Source organism: Rhinopithecus bieti, unplaced genomic scaffold, assembly GCF_001698545.2.
Source record: "Rhinopithecus bieti isolate Rb0 unplaced genomic scaffold, ASM169854v2 scaffold_5924, whole genome shotgun sequence".
Taxonomy (NCBI): Eukaryota; Metazoa; Chordata; class Mammalia; order Primates; family Cercopithecidae; genus Rhinopithecus; species Rhinopithecus bieti.
The window spans coordinates 201,988-218,373 of record NW_016805189.1 but is presented as its reverse complement, the minus strand read 5'-3'; the positions used below and the strand labels follow the sequence as shown (position 1 = coordinate 218,373).

Genomic DNA, 16,386 nt, shown 5'->3' with positions numbered 1-16,386 from the left:
ATCCGCCCGCCTCGGCCTCCCAAAGTGCTGGGATTACAGGCTTCAGCCACCGCGCCCGGCCACTAAAAGTACTTTAACATCTAAACAGTTTCCAACATTAATCTTTGCTTTTCTATTTCCATAAAAATGCCTCTTATTAAACTTTTTTCTGCCTTCATCACATAAAAGGCCTAGCCCATGTTCAATAGTACCTTCTAAATAAAACAACTAACTGAGCTAATCCACCATCAAAAACTAAACAAGACTTAAAGCCACCTTCATAAATATTCATATCCCTATTTATAGTCTATTAAATATGTATATTAGCTAATCTGTCATCACGTCCAATTACAATTAACAATAAAAACCCTACATAATTAAAAATTTAAAAATGCCTCAAATAGCCCTACAAAATATACACCAAAAAATTAAATCTATGTGCGACCCTACATTGTCACTAAATCAATAGGGGACATTCTAATTCAGGTCAGGACCATCTTAGTGACGAAAACTACTTATAACATTGGCCTGGCCAACAGGGGTAGACATATTCCTGTGTTATAAAACTTACTACTATTATACCCTCTATGTAAAACTATAAGACAGACTTTCCCCAAAACTTTCTAAACCTCAAACTGTAACACTCCAATCAATATTGTCTATAGGCCCAAATACTCATAAATATTTCCAAATCCAAATAAATCAATTCCATTTTAATACCCTCAAATTATGCCCCTTCTCAACAACAACAAAAAATAGCCAAAACAATTATAGCACCCATTGGCCATACAAATAAAATAAAATTTGACAATAAAAATTACAACCAAACAGCTTAACTTCAAACTGCATTTTAAAACTTTTTTTCCTTTCCAACTTTCTCCCCAGTCTCAAAATATAACTTGAAAATAAACCACAAATGTGTTTTACAACCTCAAAGTGTTCTTTCCTCCCTTCTCCCAATCTCAAAATATGACTTTAGACAAACTATGTATCTGCTTCCTTTTGTCTTAAAATACAGCCTCAAAATGTACTGTAAAGCGCCACTCCCCTTCTTTCCCATACTATACTCCCATGCCTTATGCATATTTATTTACTTACATCCTTGTTAAGTACATGCCATACTCACATATCTAGTCATATATTTCCATTAAAATGTCAAAGGCCAAATCCTAACACAAACCAGACCCTCCAAAATTCTCTCCCCAGTCAAGGTCAAAACTCACTCCCAGCTAAAAACTGACTACAGGCCAGATGCAAAGGCTCACACCTGTAATCCCAGCACTTTGTGAGGCCGTGGTGGGAGGATTGCCTGAGCCAGGAATTTGAGACCAGTCTGGGCAACATGGTGAAAACCTGTCTCTACCAAAAAAAATACAAAAAGTTAGCTGTGCTGGTGGTGCATGCCTGTGGTCCCAGCTACTAGGGAGGCTGAGGTAGGAGAGGATCACCTGAGCCTGGGAGGTCGAGGCTGCATTGAGCCAAGATCACACCACTGCACTCCAGCCTGGGAGACAGAGTGAGACCCCATCTCCAAGAAAAAAAAATTGACCACAAAATTGACTGCAATTAATATGTAACCCAATTAAGCCCAAAATGACACCAGGGCCTTCACCAAATAAAACAACAATTCACAATAAAGCCATTAAAACAAACCTTGCCACCTCACACCCTCTTCCTCTCCTACATTCCAAACCCCTCTCTTCCTAAAAACCTCTATATTCCCTCCACAAAGGGAAGAGTGGAAATTTAAAAAAAATTCACCCATTCTTCCCCTTGCTAACACGAGTAGTAAAGTCTTGCTCTCTTTCTGTCACCTCTCATTATTATTTTGACTCCTTTCTATAAACAAATGGCCGAACCCTTTTGCCAGTTACATGTCCAGTTGTTACACTTCCATAGTGCAGATGGAAAATGAGAGGTTACTCTTTGATGTCAGCCCTCCAAGTTGGGGTATGAGGGGCACAGGAACCCTGAGGTCCAGACTAGCTAAGTGGTGGGACTAGCTGATGATCCATTGTCCTCTGATGAAGCCCACATTCTGGAAATGGAAATCCTTGAAAACCTCTTCAATCCACTGCAGGCATTTGCCTTCTCTGACAGCATCCATATCTCCTCACCAAGGATCTGAAGACACAAGTTGCACAGTCTGGTGGACTGAATACAACTTGGGCAAAACGAGAAGCATCTTCCATTCAAGTCCCTGCTGTTTGTCAGTCATGGGGTCTACCAGGCTGGAAATCACCCACACTGCCTCCCATTTAGTGCCTGGATCCATGATGTATTTAAGCACCAACCTCATGGCATGTGTTCCTGCAAGGTGGCACTGACCCCACAGTGATCAGCCCCTCTCTTGCACTCTCTCTTTGCTATTTCATGGCAGTCATGTTGAGGCTTTGTTTTCACTTCACACTGAGCACCTTGGTTCATTCAGTTTCCCTGGGACTCTGACCATGCACCATCATAATATCTACTGGGAATCTCCACCAAACTTTCACACAGAAACCAAATGACATCCTGATGAGAAAAGAATGGACTACAGATGGCCTGAAACAATCTGTTCTTGAAGTCTTTTGAGGATTGCCAAGGCAAACGGTGTCCTTACTGAAAGTTCTCCTGCTGCAAATCAACTCCATATTTTTTAGATTCATCAGAAACAGGAAAACATTGAAATCAAGGGTATAACCCCCTACAACCATATCTCACTGCCAACACTTCTCTTACCACCCTATTTTCTCCAGAACGTTATCTGACACATGTAGAGTGTTTCTGGGTTTTTTGTTTTTTGTTTAGATGGAATTTCGCTTTTGTTGCCCAGGCTGGAGTGCAATGGTGCAATCTGGCTCACTGCAACCTCTGCCTCCCAGGTTTAAGTGATTCTCCTGCCTCAGCTTCCTGAGTAGCTGGGATTACAGGTGGGCGCCACCATGCCCGGCTAATTTTTTGTATTTTTAAGTAGAGATGGGGTTTCACCATGTTGGCCAAGCTGATCTCGAACTCCTGACCTCAGGTGATCCACCCGCCTTGGCCTCCCAAAGTACTGGGATTACAGGCATGAGCCACCGCGCCTGGCCTGTTTCTGGCTTTGTCTTTGCCTATGACAAGTTCTTTCTGGTTCAGCTGATAGTATTTTCCCCAAATTCAGAATACATAAGAAACCACTGGGAATTTACATCTGATTACCATACATTCATTCTCTCATATTACAAGGCTCAAAGTTACAAGGAGAAATAGTATGTGATTGCGATGTTGGTGTTTCATTAATATTTTCTTAAAGTTGTTTTCTGAGGAAGTAGCCAGAATAATAATTCTCTCAAATTCAAAAAACTGTTGGCACAATTTGAAGTCAGTCATCATTTCTAAACAACGTGTACTCTTTTTGCTGCCAAGATAGCTTGACAATTTTAATATCTGCATGATGGCCTATATGATAATCCCAGCAGCATTCTGGGGATAAGATCTTAGAGGGTATGTTGAGGAAAAAATACTTGTTTAGGTGGCTTTCATCATGCCACTCTGCTTCAATGTCATTTGTCCTGGAGGATTCCCTTAAAGCACTCCAGGGTGATGCTGAGAACTTCAATGGGCGTTCCACCAAAAATGGCTGCATGGTAATAAAAATCCCCCTGGCCGAATGGAATGCATGCCACCGACTCCTTCCGTCTCTCATAAGTATTCTCCTCAGGATGTTTCCTCTATCACCAGGCCTGTAGCTGAGCCACCGACTGGCCCAGGGACTCCACCCCAAAATTGTCTTTGAACACCTGGTCCACATCCACGCAGAAGAGGAAGTCAACTTCCTGTTGGATGTGGGCCAACATGTGCTCCCTGATGGTCTTCATGCCCATCATGTTGATGACTTGCTACCTCTTCTCAGGCTTGGTCTCAAACACTCTGAAGAAACAGAGGACCCAGCTCTATCAACGGCATCCTGGAGATATTATCAGCCATGATGTAAAATATGACTTTGTGGCTGACCATAAAGTACCCATCAGCAGATGTTATGAACTCCTTCAAGTAATACTCTACATATCTTCCGACAGCAAAAACCGTCAAACCCACAGTAATTTTCTGTTTGGCATAAGAATTCTCTAGGATGGTTCTGTTCTAAGTGCCTTCCCACACAACCGGCGCATTCCAACTGGTCATGGTCAGCACCTCTGAGCGATTGTATGGATTAAACCAGTCCCATAGCTGAAGCTCTTTTTTTGTCATCTTCTTTTCTTTGTTCTTTCTCTTTTTCTTCGTCTGTGTCTTCTTCTTCCTCTGCTTGAGGATTGTGGGTCCCATTGTTGAAGCAGCTTGGAAACCACCGGCCCTTCAGACCGCCGCTGTCAACAACTTCTGGGTGTTTTAAGTGATACATCCACAAGAGAGAGCCTTCTTGGGTGTTGATACATTTCCAAACCACAACAATCACAGTTGAGACAACCAGCATGGGAGGAATTACATTTCCTTTGACATTCACTATTTTCTCCTTATCATCTGCTTCTTTCAGCCCAGAGTAAAAGGCAAAACAACAAAGTTCTACTGAGCTCCCTTCTGCAGAAGGAAGAATTCAAGGAAGGGAAGATGCTGCGTTCCAACTCTTGACTGGCAGAACCCGGGCGCCGCCAAAGGCCGGCGCGTCGCGAGGGACCATAAGCAAGACTGTGCCTCCCTCCCGGCCCAGGTGGCCCCCTGGGCGCTCGGATCAGCCGCCTAGCCGCCTCCGCCCCAGCCCAGCAAGGCATGCCGCGGAAACGCATCGACTTTGACATTCAACTCAGAATTTTATTTCAGAAATTACCAACTAGTTGAATAAATATAGCTCTATTATTCCCTTTAACTCATTTACAACAAATGTAGAAATTGAGCACAGGCCACATGTACTTGGCAGAAGGCTGTTTTAAAAATGAACATGAAACTTATTTTCTGGCAAGACTCTCCTCCCCATCATCCATCCATTCAGCATTAGGTTCAGACAAAACTACCTACAGAACAGTGGTTTTCAAATTATGTTTCATGGTGATGGTATTCTCATTTCTTGAGATTATACAGGTACAACTTTAAATTCTATGCTCAAATGTGTCAAGCAGCTGCACACTACATATTCCTCGTATATGATGCTATATTAAATGTTCTGTGGGTCAGGCGCTGTGGCTGTAATCCCAGCACTTTGGGAGGCCGAGGTGGGTCGATCACTTGAGGTCATGAGTTTGAGATCGGCCTGGCCAACATGGTGAAACCCCTTTTCTACTAAAAATACAAAAATTAGCCAGGTGAAGGGGCACACCTGTAATCCCAACTACACAGGAGGCTGAGACAGGGAAATCACTTGAACCCGGGAGGTGAAGGTTGTAGTGAGCTGAGATTGCACCACTGCACACTCCAGCCTGGGTGACAGAGTAAGACTATGTCTCGAAAAAAAAAAAAAAAAAAAAAGTTCAGAGACGTGGTACTATTAAGAAAACTGTTTCCTGCACTTTTTCTCTTAACCACAACCCTCCTCAGCAACAACACCCCCCTTCCCCTTCCCCAGCCAACACATAACCCAAGACCCAAAGAGTATTTGCTTCTACTATTTTATGGAACTAGTGTTCTAGGGTTCACAACTTGGGAAATCCTACAGCTGAGCTTCCTTGTAATAGTAGGGCGGAAGAATGGAAAGCCATATACAGCCCTGGAGGGTCTTTTTTTCCCCTAAGAATTTTGATGTTTTCTTTATTTCACGCCATATCAGAATTGCTTTAGTTAAAATTTAGAGGGTTTTAATTCCATTTGCTTTTATTTCACATTCCTAGTCTCTAGTAGGAGTGACCTTTATCCAGTTACTTACCCTTTTTGTGCCTCTCATACTTAAAATGTGAAAAACACCAATCTCATAGGGCTGTTCTGAGGATTGAGTTAATACAATGCCTGACTCATAAATAAGTGCTCGGCAGGGGATGGTGGCTCACTCCTGTAATCCCAGCACTTTGGGAGGCCGAGGTGGGCAGATCACCTGAAGTCAGGAGTTCAAGACCAGCCTGGCCAACATGGTGAAACCCTGCCATCTCTATTAGAAATAAAAATATTAGCCAGGCGTGGTGGCAGGCACCTGCAATCCCAGCTACTTGGGAGGCTGAGGCATGAGAATTGCTTGAAGATGGGAGGCAGAGGTTGCAGTGAGTGGAGACTGTGCCACTGAACTCCAGCCTGGGCAACAGAGGGAGGCTCCCTCTCAAGGAAGAAAAAAAAAATGCTCATAAAGGCCGGCGCAGTGGCTCACGCCTGTAATCCCAGAACTTTGGGAGGCTGAGGTGGGTGGATCACTGAGGTCAGGAGTTCATGACCAGCCTGGACAACATAGCGAAACCTTGTCTCTACCAAAAATACAAAAAATTAGCCGGGCATGCTGGTGCATGCCTGAAAATCCAGCTACTCTCGAGGCTGTGGCAGGGAGAATTGCTTGAACCCGGGAAGCAGAGATTGTAGTGAGCCGAGATTGTGCCATTGCACTTCAGCCTGGGCTACAGAGCAAGACTCTGTCTCAAAAAACTAAATAAATTTTAAAAATGCTCATAATTATAACAATTATTATTATATACAAGACCTTCTGTCTTTGAAGGACTCAAAACTTTAGTAGAAGCAATTTCTACATTAGAACAGTGACAGAAAGGTCAGAAAGAAAGGCTTAGGGACAAATGAAGGCCACCAACTACCAAAACATTTGGACTTTATTCTGTAATAGTCAGTCACTGAATGTTTTCAGTGAGTAAGTAGTACTATAAAAACAATGTTTTGGACAACTCTGAAGTGGTTGTGTAGAATGACTTGGGAATAGGGACAAATAAAAGATTAAAATAATATGACAATAGCTAATGTTTATGCTTTTCTGGACCTTCGTTAAGTATGTAAGAAATATTAGTTATAAATATTATTATTATGGTCTAAGAAATGTGCTAGGCACCTTATATAGGATATTTTATTTAACTCTTTTTTTTTTTTTTTTTTTGAGATGGGAGTTTCGCTCTTGCTGCCCAGGCTGGAGTGCAATGGCACAATCTTGGCTTACTGCAACCTCGGCCTCCCGGGTTCAAGAGACGTTCCTTGCCTTAGCCTCCCAAGTAGCTGGGATTATAGGCGCCTGCCACCACGCCCAACTAATTTTTGTATTTTTAGTAGAGACAGAGTTTCACCATATTTGGCTGGGCCGGGCGTGGTAGCTCATGCCTGTAATCCCAGTACTTTGGGAAGCCGAGGCGGGTAGATCACCTGAGGTTAGGAGTTATTTAACTCTTAAAACAACCCTGAGGTAATATCCTGATCATCATTTACCCATGAAGAAACTGAAGCTGAGAAAGATGAAAATGAATTGCCTATGACACCAAGTAAGTGGCTGTAAACATGATTTATATTTAAGGAATCTGACTTCAAATATTATAGTTCAGCTGGAAATTCAAGTGAAAGAATTTACACACAGAAAGACAAAACATGATTTGCTTTCTGAGTGGACACAGGCTAAAAGAAAGTATTATTGATAATACCAAATGACTGAGGCCTTGAGGTCCACACATACAAAAAAAAGACCTGCTTCTTTGTGCGTGTATGCGTGTGTGTTTTACATTAAGTATGGTGGAAAGGCTATTCAGAGCAAAAGGCAATTAATTGTGGCTGAAGCACTAAGGACAGTGCTTCATCACTTGTTGAAAGATATATTAATCATGGCAGATGGGTAAAATAAAGAATACGGCATTACTGGGGAGAAAAAATTTATTACATATATATTTATTATTATTATTACTATTTTAAAGACGTTGTCTCACTCTGTTGCCCAGGCTGGAGTGCAGTGGCACGACCTCGGCTCACTGCAACCTCCACCTCCTGGGTTCAAGCAATTTTTCTGCCTCAGCCTCCCGAGTAGCTGGGACTACAGGCGCGCCACCATGCCCAGCTAATTTTTGTATTTTTAGTACAGATGGGGTTTCACCATATTGGCCAGGTTGGTCTCGAACTCCTGACCTCCTGATCTGCCCGCCTCGGCCTCCCAAAGTGGTGGGTTTACAGGCATAAGCCACCACACCCGGCCTTCATATTACATACATTTAAGTAAAAGGATACATGAGAGCAGATCAGAGGTATGTGTGAAATTTAGACACATAGTATGAGGCTAAATCAAGTTTCATCTGTTTCATTAACTGCTATTGCCTGACTCTGAAGTACTCAGTAATAGTGATGAATATAGAAAACAATGGTAAAGGTCAGGTAGATTTGATCAGATTTGAGGTATGTGTTAGTAGAGAACTATTTCAAGGTTTGTTGTTGTTCTTAACAGGGGTATCAAGTGAGATTGATTTTTCATCTCTTCACCAGGCTCTCTGTTCTTTTAGAAAGGCCTGTTAGCTGGCTCCACCCCTAACACTTTCAGGGATGTTGACCCCTACCTGGTAAAACTTCTGTTTAAAATCACAAATATTAAGCAGATGAAAAACTTGGATAGTAAATACTTCGATAACTCAACTCCACGGATTTGTATGTCTGACGGAACAATACACAGCTGCAGGTCCATCAAGGCTACAAAAGCTAACTACAGAGATAGTCTTTTAGCTATTTTGAAAACAGTAGGGCCTGACTATAGTCATCTGTCGCATACCCATTAGTCTTACTAAGGTCCTGCTGGCGTCAGAGGTGGCTCTAGGATGCACGGAAGGAGTGTTGTCTGGCCAGAGAAATGGGGAGGCTCAGCTGCCGTGGGTGGTGCAAGGAGTAGCGCTAGGAAGTCGCTGCTAGGCCTCTGGCAAGAACACCAACTGACCCGCAATGCGCCTGGCCAAACTGCAGCAGCTTGCTCTGCAAATACCGCATGAAAAACCCTGTATTGGAGAAAATAAGAATCCGCGGCAGAAACGGCGTGCGCGGCGATTCAAAGGTTTTTATCCAGCACGGCTCCCCCGCCTCAGACTACATATCCCACCATTCAGTCCTTCCACGGGAGCCAATGAGTAAGCTACAAGTTCCCGCAGCCAATCACATTCTGAGCCAGTGTATCACCCGACTGAATTCTGGGATTTGTGGTTTTCACGTGGCAACATTACCCCACGGTGGTTAGGGCAATGCAGGCCACGCGTCTGATCCCAAACGAAAGCTCCCTGTTATAATTCTTATGTTGGTTCCGCAAGCTAACTTCTTAATTGTCGTTACTCCTACGCTTTCTCTTTCTCAAAGCTCGTAATCTTTTTCTCTTAATATCATTAAATAATCAAATTATTTTCAGATTAAGGCACACTTGCTCCACTCATCTGTCCTTTAACCGTCGCTTTAAAGTCTCGCGAGAACAGGCCCCTTTTTTTTTTTTTTTTTTTTTTGGTCGTTGTCATGCCTCTAAAAGGCGGGTCACGCGAAAACTGACATAGGCTTCAGCCAACCGAATTGTCTTTTAACTCTCGTCTTCATAGCGTGCGCGGGGAGGCCTCCGTGAACTCTGACCTTAGTTTTCCGTAGCGTCCAGCGTCTGCCGCCCCCGCCCCCGGAGCGAAGGCGGGCTTTGGCCTTTTGCCCTAGGGAGCGAGTGCGGAGCGAGTGGGAGCGAGACGGCCCTGAGTGGAAGTGTCTGGCTTCCCGTAGAGGCCCAGCTGTACGCCCCGCCGCCCATGAGCTCGTTCTCCAGCGAACAGCGCCGTCGTTAGGCTGGCCCTGTAGCCTCGGCTTACCCCGGGACAGGCCCACGCCTCGCCGGGGAGGGGGCAGCCCGTCGAGGCGCCTCCCTAGTCAGCGTCGGCGTCGCGCTGCGACCCTGGAAGCGGGAGCCGCCGCGAGCGAGAGGAGGAGCTCCAGTGGCGGCGGCGGCGGCAGCGGGCAGCAGCTCCAGCAGCGCCAGCGGGCGGGATCGAGGCCGTCAACATGGCGAGCGCCTCGTACCACATTTCCAATTTGCTGGAAAAAATGACATCCAGCGACAAGGACTTTAGGTGAGGCCGAGATCCGACCCTCACCCCACCTCGGGGTTCTCGCTGCCGCGGCCCTGGCCGTCACGCAGGCCTTGCCCCACCCCTTCGGCCGTAGCCGGTAGCTTCGCTGCCCCGAGGTCTCCAGCCCACCGGTCCGCTGGCCTCCCGATCCCTCCCGAGCCCCTTTCCTCTCCCCTCTTGCAACCCCATCCCCCCATTCTTTCTTCTAGGCAGTTGTCCGCCGCAGTCTCTAGGCCCCGTTTGCGTCTCTAAGTGCCCCCACATCCTTCCCTGCCCCACTGGGAGGCGACTCTCGCGTCTCAGGTAGCGCGAAGTGGCGAAACCACCCACCATTGTGGAGAAGGGAGTTGCTCTAGGCCGGGAGACCGGGTGCCGGGCCTACTCTCTTGCCATCCTGCGTCGCTAGGCCGCCCTGCTCGCTGGGGCCCAAGCTGCTGCCCACTCGGGGACCTGGCAGCCTCCTCTCTGCCCGCAGGTGCGCGTGGGCCTTGCTGCATTCAGGTGGAATGATGAACTTTTGCGCTCTTGGCTGATACATACTTCTTTTTTTGGATTATTTCTTTTCGTGAAGGTTGGAAGAAGGGGGAGGGGAGCCAGGATGGAGGAAACTTCGCTCGTAGGGTTTTCCCGCCAGCATCACTGTCAGTTCCCCTTGTCAGGTAAAACCCGCTTAGGTACTCGGGGTTTCAGTCTCATGTCCTCATATCGAAAATCACTGCCAAAGGGGATGGATTGCTGGATCTTGATCATAGCAGACGGATCTTCTTCAAAAGGAAGAGATGTTTAATACGGAGCTGGTGAATATGAAGCTTTATTACAGCAGTTCTGTTCAGGAGATCTGTACTGTTGGTTCCAAATTGTTGTAATATGCGTAGTCAAGATTTATATTTTTACAGGTTATCTTTTTTTTTTTTTCCTTGCACGCTACGGTGATTGTTGCATTCTTTCCCGCCTCCCATCTCTTCACAAATAAGTTCTCAATCTTAAAAAAAAAAAAACAAAAAAAAAAACCTTGCTTATTTCCTTATACCTGTTTTGTTCTCTAATGCTTTAGTGGTTGTAATTTGAGTGCATTTTAAAGGAAAGAACAAATAGTCTTCAACTAAAATTGTGACTAAAGAGCTTGTTTCGTATGAACAATATGTGTTAACACCTGAAAATGTGTCCAAACCGTGTGGACTGGGAAGAACGTTTAGGGTTTGTGAAAGGAGAGAGCCGTGAAAAAGTAGTAATTGTGTTCCTGGTTAAGTTGATGTACTGGCTTATTAAAATAGTCAATGACCACAAAACCATATATTACTTAAAAAAAATTTCTACTTAGGCAGCTTTTAAGTTTTGTATTTAAAGCTTAAAAATCAGTTTGCTAATGGTAAAAATTTTAGTATTGTAACTTTTTTGAGGTGACATAAGTTTGTTTTGTGTATTTTAGATTTGTGTAGTTCTAGCGCCAAAATTAAGAATCTTGCGGGAAATAAGTTTTGTGTTGTTTAACGGATTGGAATGCCTTTTGATTTTTGGGGCTTTGCTTGCTTCCAATTCAAGTAATGGATAAGGTGTGTCGTGTGATTTCCTCCCCATTGCTGTCAGTTTGGCTCACCCTGTAAAGGTAATACATTTTATTCTGATTGTGGTCAATTTCAGTCTGAAGATAGCACTTTGTAATAATACAACTTTGTTCAGCTAGTCAGACTTCTGTATGGGTATAAGTTTAGAAAGGCTAAATAAATTATGTGGTGATACCGTACATGTGATTATTTTTGAGACGGAGTCTGGCTCTGTTGCCCAGGCTGGAGTGCAGTGGCATGATCTCCCCTCACTGCAAGCTCCGCCTCCCGGGTTCACGCCATTCTTCTGCCTCAGCCTCCCGAGTAGCTGGGACTACAGGTGTCCACCACCACACCGGGCTAATGTTTTGTATTTTTAGCAGAGATGGGGTTAGCCAGAATGGTCTTGATCTCCTGACCTTGTGATCCACCCGCCTCGGCCTCCCAAAGTGCTAGGATTACAGGCGTGAGCCACCATGCCCAGCCCAAAGCTTGCTTTCTTTAATTTCCTGTGAAAGAAAGATAACATATACATATCTAGGTTTTTTTTTTAATGAAGTTAAATGAAAGAATAATGCTCTGATACTAAATGACAGTCACTGCTGAATTTGATAAAGATTATGAATTTTGGTTGTACTGAATCAAAACATTGCCTGGAGGATTAGTGTAATATTGGTATATCCCTAATAGTTGGTGAATGCTAGGCAGGATATGTTTAGGACCAGTATGTGATTTCCAGTAATTTGACATCGTTAAGATATTTTTATTAACTGTCTTCTAAAAAACATTTTTATAATGTGCTGTAGCCATCTGGTCAATAGATCTTTGGAACTAAAGCACTTTATATATTAAGTTTAAACAGACATTTAATAATTAGAGTTTGGAGTCAAGAATTTTGAAATTTTCCTGTATTTTTAGTATAGGCATTTATTTTAATTTGTTCTTTTTTAAAAAATGATGCTTTGTTCTCATTAGAAGTTTATTTTGGCTTAAATACCAAGAATTGTGGCCACATATTTTAAAATACCTAGCACTAGAAGGATCTTGAGGGCAAGGTTAATTAACATTATGAAATGACCAATATTTGCAAAGCACTCTGCTTGTATTAAGGACAAGAGAAGAAAACAATGCTCCAACATGAAGAGCAAATTTTATTCTCCTCATGGTAGAATCCAAAGAGAATTTGACCTAGTCACAAGATCTGGGTTCTAATCATGTGTGATTCTTTGTTATGGACTGTAAGATCTTGTGCAAGCTACTTAATTTGAGATTACATTTTCACTTCTGAGAGGCGTGGACATGACTAATTACAAAAGGTTGCTTATAGGTATAAAATTTCAGGTCTATGTAGATAATTACATAGTTCATTAATACAGAGAAGGTACAGGAATGAATGCAGGCTTAAAACTTTGGAAATGTCAGCATTTTAAAATAATCTTTTTGTAGGACTTAATAGGCTCAATTTATTGAAAAATTGTATAATATTTGTTTTGTGTTTTAGTATTGTGCATTATTTAAAAATGGGATATTAAGACTTAGGAGAAATGGGGAAGCATTAGGATGAGAAATGCCGATATTAGGAACTCTGATGCCATATGCAGGGTTTTTTTGTTGCTGTTGTTTTTGTTTTTTTTTTTGAGACGGAGTCTTTATCGCTAGGCTGGAGTGCAGTGGCGCCATCTCAGCTCACTCCAACCTTCGCCTCCCAGGTTCAAGCGACTCCCCTGCCTCAGCCTCCCAAGTAGCTGGGATTTACAGGCACGCACCACCACGCCTGGCTAATGTTTTGTATTTTAGTCGAGATGGGGTTTCACCGTGTTGGCCAAGATGGTCTTGATCTTCTGACCTCGTGATCCGCCTGCCTCGGCCTCCCAAAGTGCTGGGATTACAGGCAAGAGCCACCGTGCCCGCCCATGCAGGGTTTTTTTTTTTTTTTTTTTAACCCTTAAAAAAAAAATAGACTAGGCGCTCTTTTATAAAAAAAGGAGGAGGCATTTGTGTGTCTTAATTACTAGGATATTGCCTGTTACGTACTAGCCTTGGTTTAGTGAAAAGTTATTAATGAATGCTGATTCAAATAAAACCTTCAGAAGAAAAATGAAGAAACATTTCTTGGGACAGTACCTTAGAACAATGCTTCTCATCACTTCCTCCCTAAAAAAAAAAACATTTCTGGAGTGTACTGAGACTTTTATAACAGTGTATATAGTTATTTTAAGGACCTCTAGGGATGCATGTTCCATAAAGGAATAAAGAGTAAACCTTACAATTTAACAATAGATAGGGGATTCGGTAGATACCAGAGCGAAAGCTTTAATGTGGATGAACCATGTGACACTCCATTTGTGAATATTAATATTAAATATTCGGTGGGTTGAGGTAACTAAGTTTTCTTTTCTTTTTCTTTTTTTTTTTAGAGATAGGGTCTCGCTCTGTCGCCCACGCTGGAGTTCAGTGAGTGGCACCATCTCAGCTCACTGCAGCCTCTACCTCCTGGGCTCAAGCAATCTTCCCACCTCAGCCCCCAGAGTAGCTGGGACTACAGGTGTGCACCACCACACTTGGCTAATTTTTTTTTTATAGAGACAGGCGTCACCATGTTTCCCAGGCTGGTCTCAGTTCCGGCAGTCTGCCCACCTTGGCCTCCCAAAGTGCTGGGATTACAGGCTTGAGCCACTGTGCCCAGCCAATTCTTTTATTTTCATATGCTTCAACCACCAGTTGATTTAAAATATTCCAAGGACTCAGAACTCAAGAAAATATCATTGTCTTTTAGTTAATATAAATGCTTACTGTGAGCTTGATTTTTATTTATCCTTACAACTTTAGTAAAAGAGGGTAACAACAATCTCATTTACAGTTGAAGAAACTGAGATTTGGAGAGATGAAGTACTTGTTTAAGGTCAGTTAGATAGTAGGTCTGGGATTTATAGGATCTCTTTACCCCCAAAGCATGAACTCTTAACTACCCAGCTATGTCACTTCTCCAGGGTTTAGACTAGGAGATATTAAGATTCAAGCCTTAAATTTCATTTACCTCTAAAATTAGGGTTATAGAATATTTCATGCTAGAAGATACTTTTAATAATTCCTGAGAAGAACTACAAAAAGTTTAAGATCTAGTGCTTACTTTCCCTAAATCTACATGCTTGTTGAATAGTTAAGACACTATTGTGAAAAGATGAATAACCCAGGGCAGTATGTAATTGTCAGGCATTAAGTGTCAGAGAATACTAAAGAAAGAAGATTCCTGTCCATGGAGTGATCTAAGCCAGGTGTTGAAAATGGAACTCTAGGTAGAAAGAGAAAATGTAAAGCACACGATATAAAATTTCACTGAGGAAGAGAAAATAGATAACTTGACTGTAGCTGGATGGATATTGTCCACAGAGCTCCTTAAGAATAGGGACCTTGTCTCACTAAACGGAATCCTTCGCTTTGTCTGGCTCTGGGCCATGTGGGTTCTCAGTAGGTGCTTGTTTAAGTAGAATTGGATTTTAGTTCGATTATATAGGATTTTAGGAACCTTCAGGAAACCATTGTAAAGTCAATAAAACTGTTTGTTTAAATACCACTTGATAGAATCTTCTTGAAATAATTCACTATACTATAGAATGCAAGTTTTTCCCAATTTGGTAAAGGTTTATATTACCAGATTTATTTATTTAAGTGTTTTGGATACTGGACAGTATTTTCTTTTGGAAACTGTTAAAAGTGCTTATTAAAAAAATCTCAAGCCTTTTAAGGAATCATAGGTTTTCAGAGTTGGAAGGAACCTTAGATCCTATCATATAGCTGAAAGTACAGTGTGGGCATTTACAATAACATAACAGCAAACAGTGAAATTATCTTAAGTACTTGTGCTTGAAGAAAAGCAGGCTTAATTAGAAGAAATAGATATGCAGAGATTAAGAAGGTGATTTCTGGGCACTTTTAAAAATATTTAGCAGATTGATGGCAGTAACTTTCTTGATTTTACTTAGATGTTTTTTTCTTGATATGTACTGTACTAACTGGTTATCAGCAGTGATTAGGGCTCACCAGTGAGAAAGAGGAGGAAGGGACCTCACAGATAAAACTGGGAAGAAAGATTAGTAAAAATTAGATTTCTTTACATGAACAATATTAAGACTATTCCAATTTAGGCCTTGTGCGGTGGCTCATGCCTGTAATTCTAGCACTTTGGGAGGCCAAGGCAGCCAGATCATCTGAGGTCAGAAGTTCATGACCAGCCTGGACAACATGGTGAAACCCCGTCTCTACTAAAAATACAAAAATTTGCCGAGCATGGTGGTGCACACCTGTTGCTCACGAGGCTGAGGGAGAATCGCTTGAACCCGGGAGGCGGAGGTTACAGTGAACCGAGATTGCAGCACTGCACTCCGGCCTGGGCGACAGGGAGACTCTGTCTCAAAACAAAACAAAACAAAAAAACTGTTCCAATTAAATTCATAGCACTCTAAGGAATAACTGAGGAAAAATAATATACCAGTGGTGTATGTGCAGGATCTCTGAAAGGTAATTGGTGTACTGAGTGATAAAATTGACCATATCAACTAGATTTCTGGTTGGAAACAAGAGTAAAATTGTGTTTATGTATGATGGGAGAGGCTGTAGTGAGAGTTTTTGTGAGTGCAAGGTATCTATCCATCTAGTGCATACCTAGATCTAGTGTAAGTTCCAGACTTACGTGTTACTCATCACTGTGTTTGCAGAGTAGAGTTCCTTAGGTTGGTGCCCTCAAAATGCTTGTTGAATAAACGAATGAGATGGCACGGCCTGCAGGTCGTATCAGCCTGGGAATTCCATTGAAGTCTGAAATGTAATCATTTATCTTTTTCTTTTCCCATCTTAACGCCTTCTTTATCCTTATTTTGGCCTGTTAAATTACCATCCACTGAAAGTCACAAGCAGAAAACTTTTGATACCACTCTTCT

The 16,386-nt window shown here is 42.7% G+C and overlaps 1 protein-coding gene and 1 pseudogene across 1 annotated transcript in view; one reads left to right on the top strand and one right to left on the bottom strand.

The window, feature by feature from the left end:
• Positions 1 to 3,322: 3,322 nt before the first annotated feature.
• Positions 3,323 to 4,724, bottom strand: LOC108529332 (N-acetyllactosaminide alpha-1,3-galactosyltransferase-like; annotated as a pseudogene).
• A 4,687-nt stretch (positions 4,725 to 9,411) lies between these two features.
• CAND1 (cullin associated and neddylation dissociated 1) overlaps positions 9,412 to 16,386 on the top strand; it is a 47,761-nt gene continuing 40,786 nt past the window's right edge. Inside the window, exon 1 of the mRNA XM_017871568.1 lies at positions 9,412 to 9,905. Coding sequence (XP_017727057.1) covers positions 9,838 to 9,905 — 68 coding nt within the window. The 5' untranslated portion in view covers positions 9,412 to 9,837. The remainder of the gene's footprint in view (positions 9,906 to 16,386) is intronic.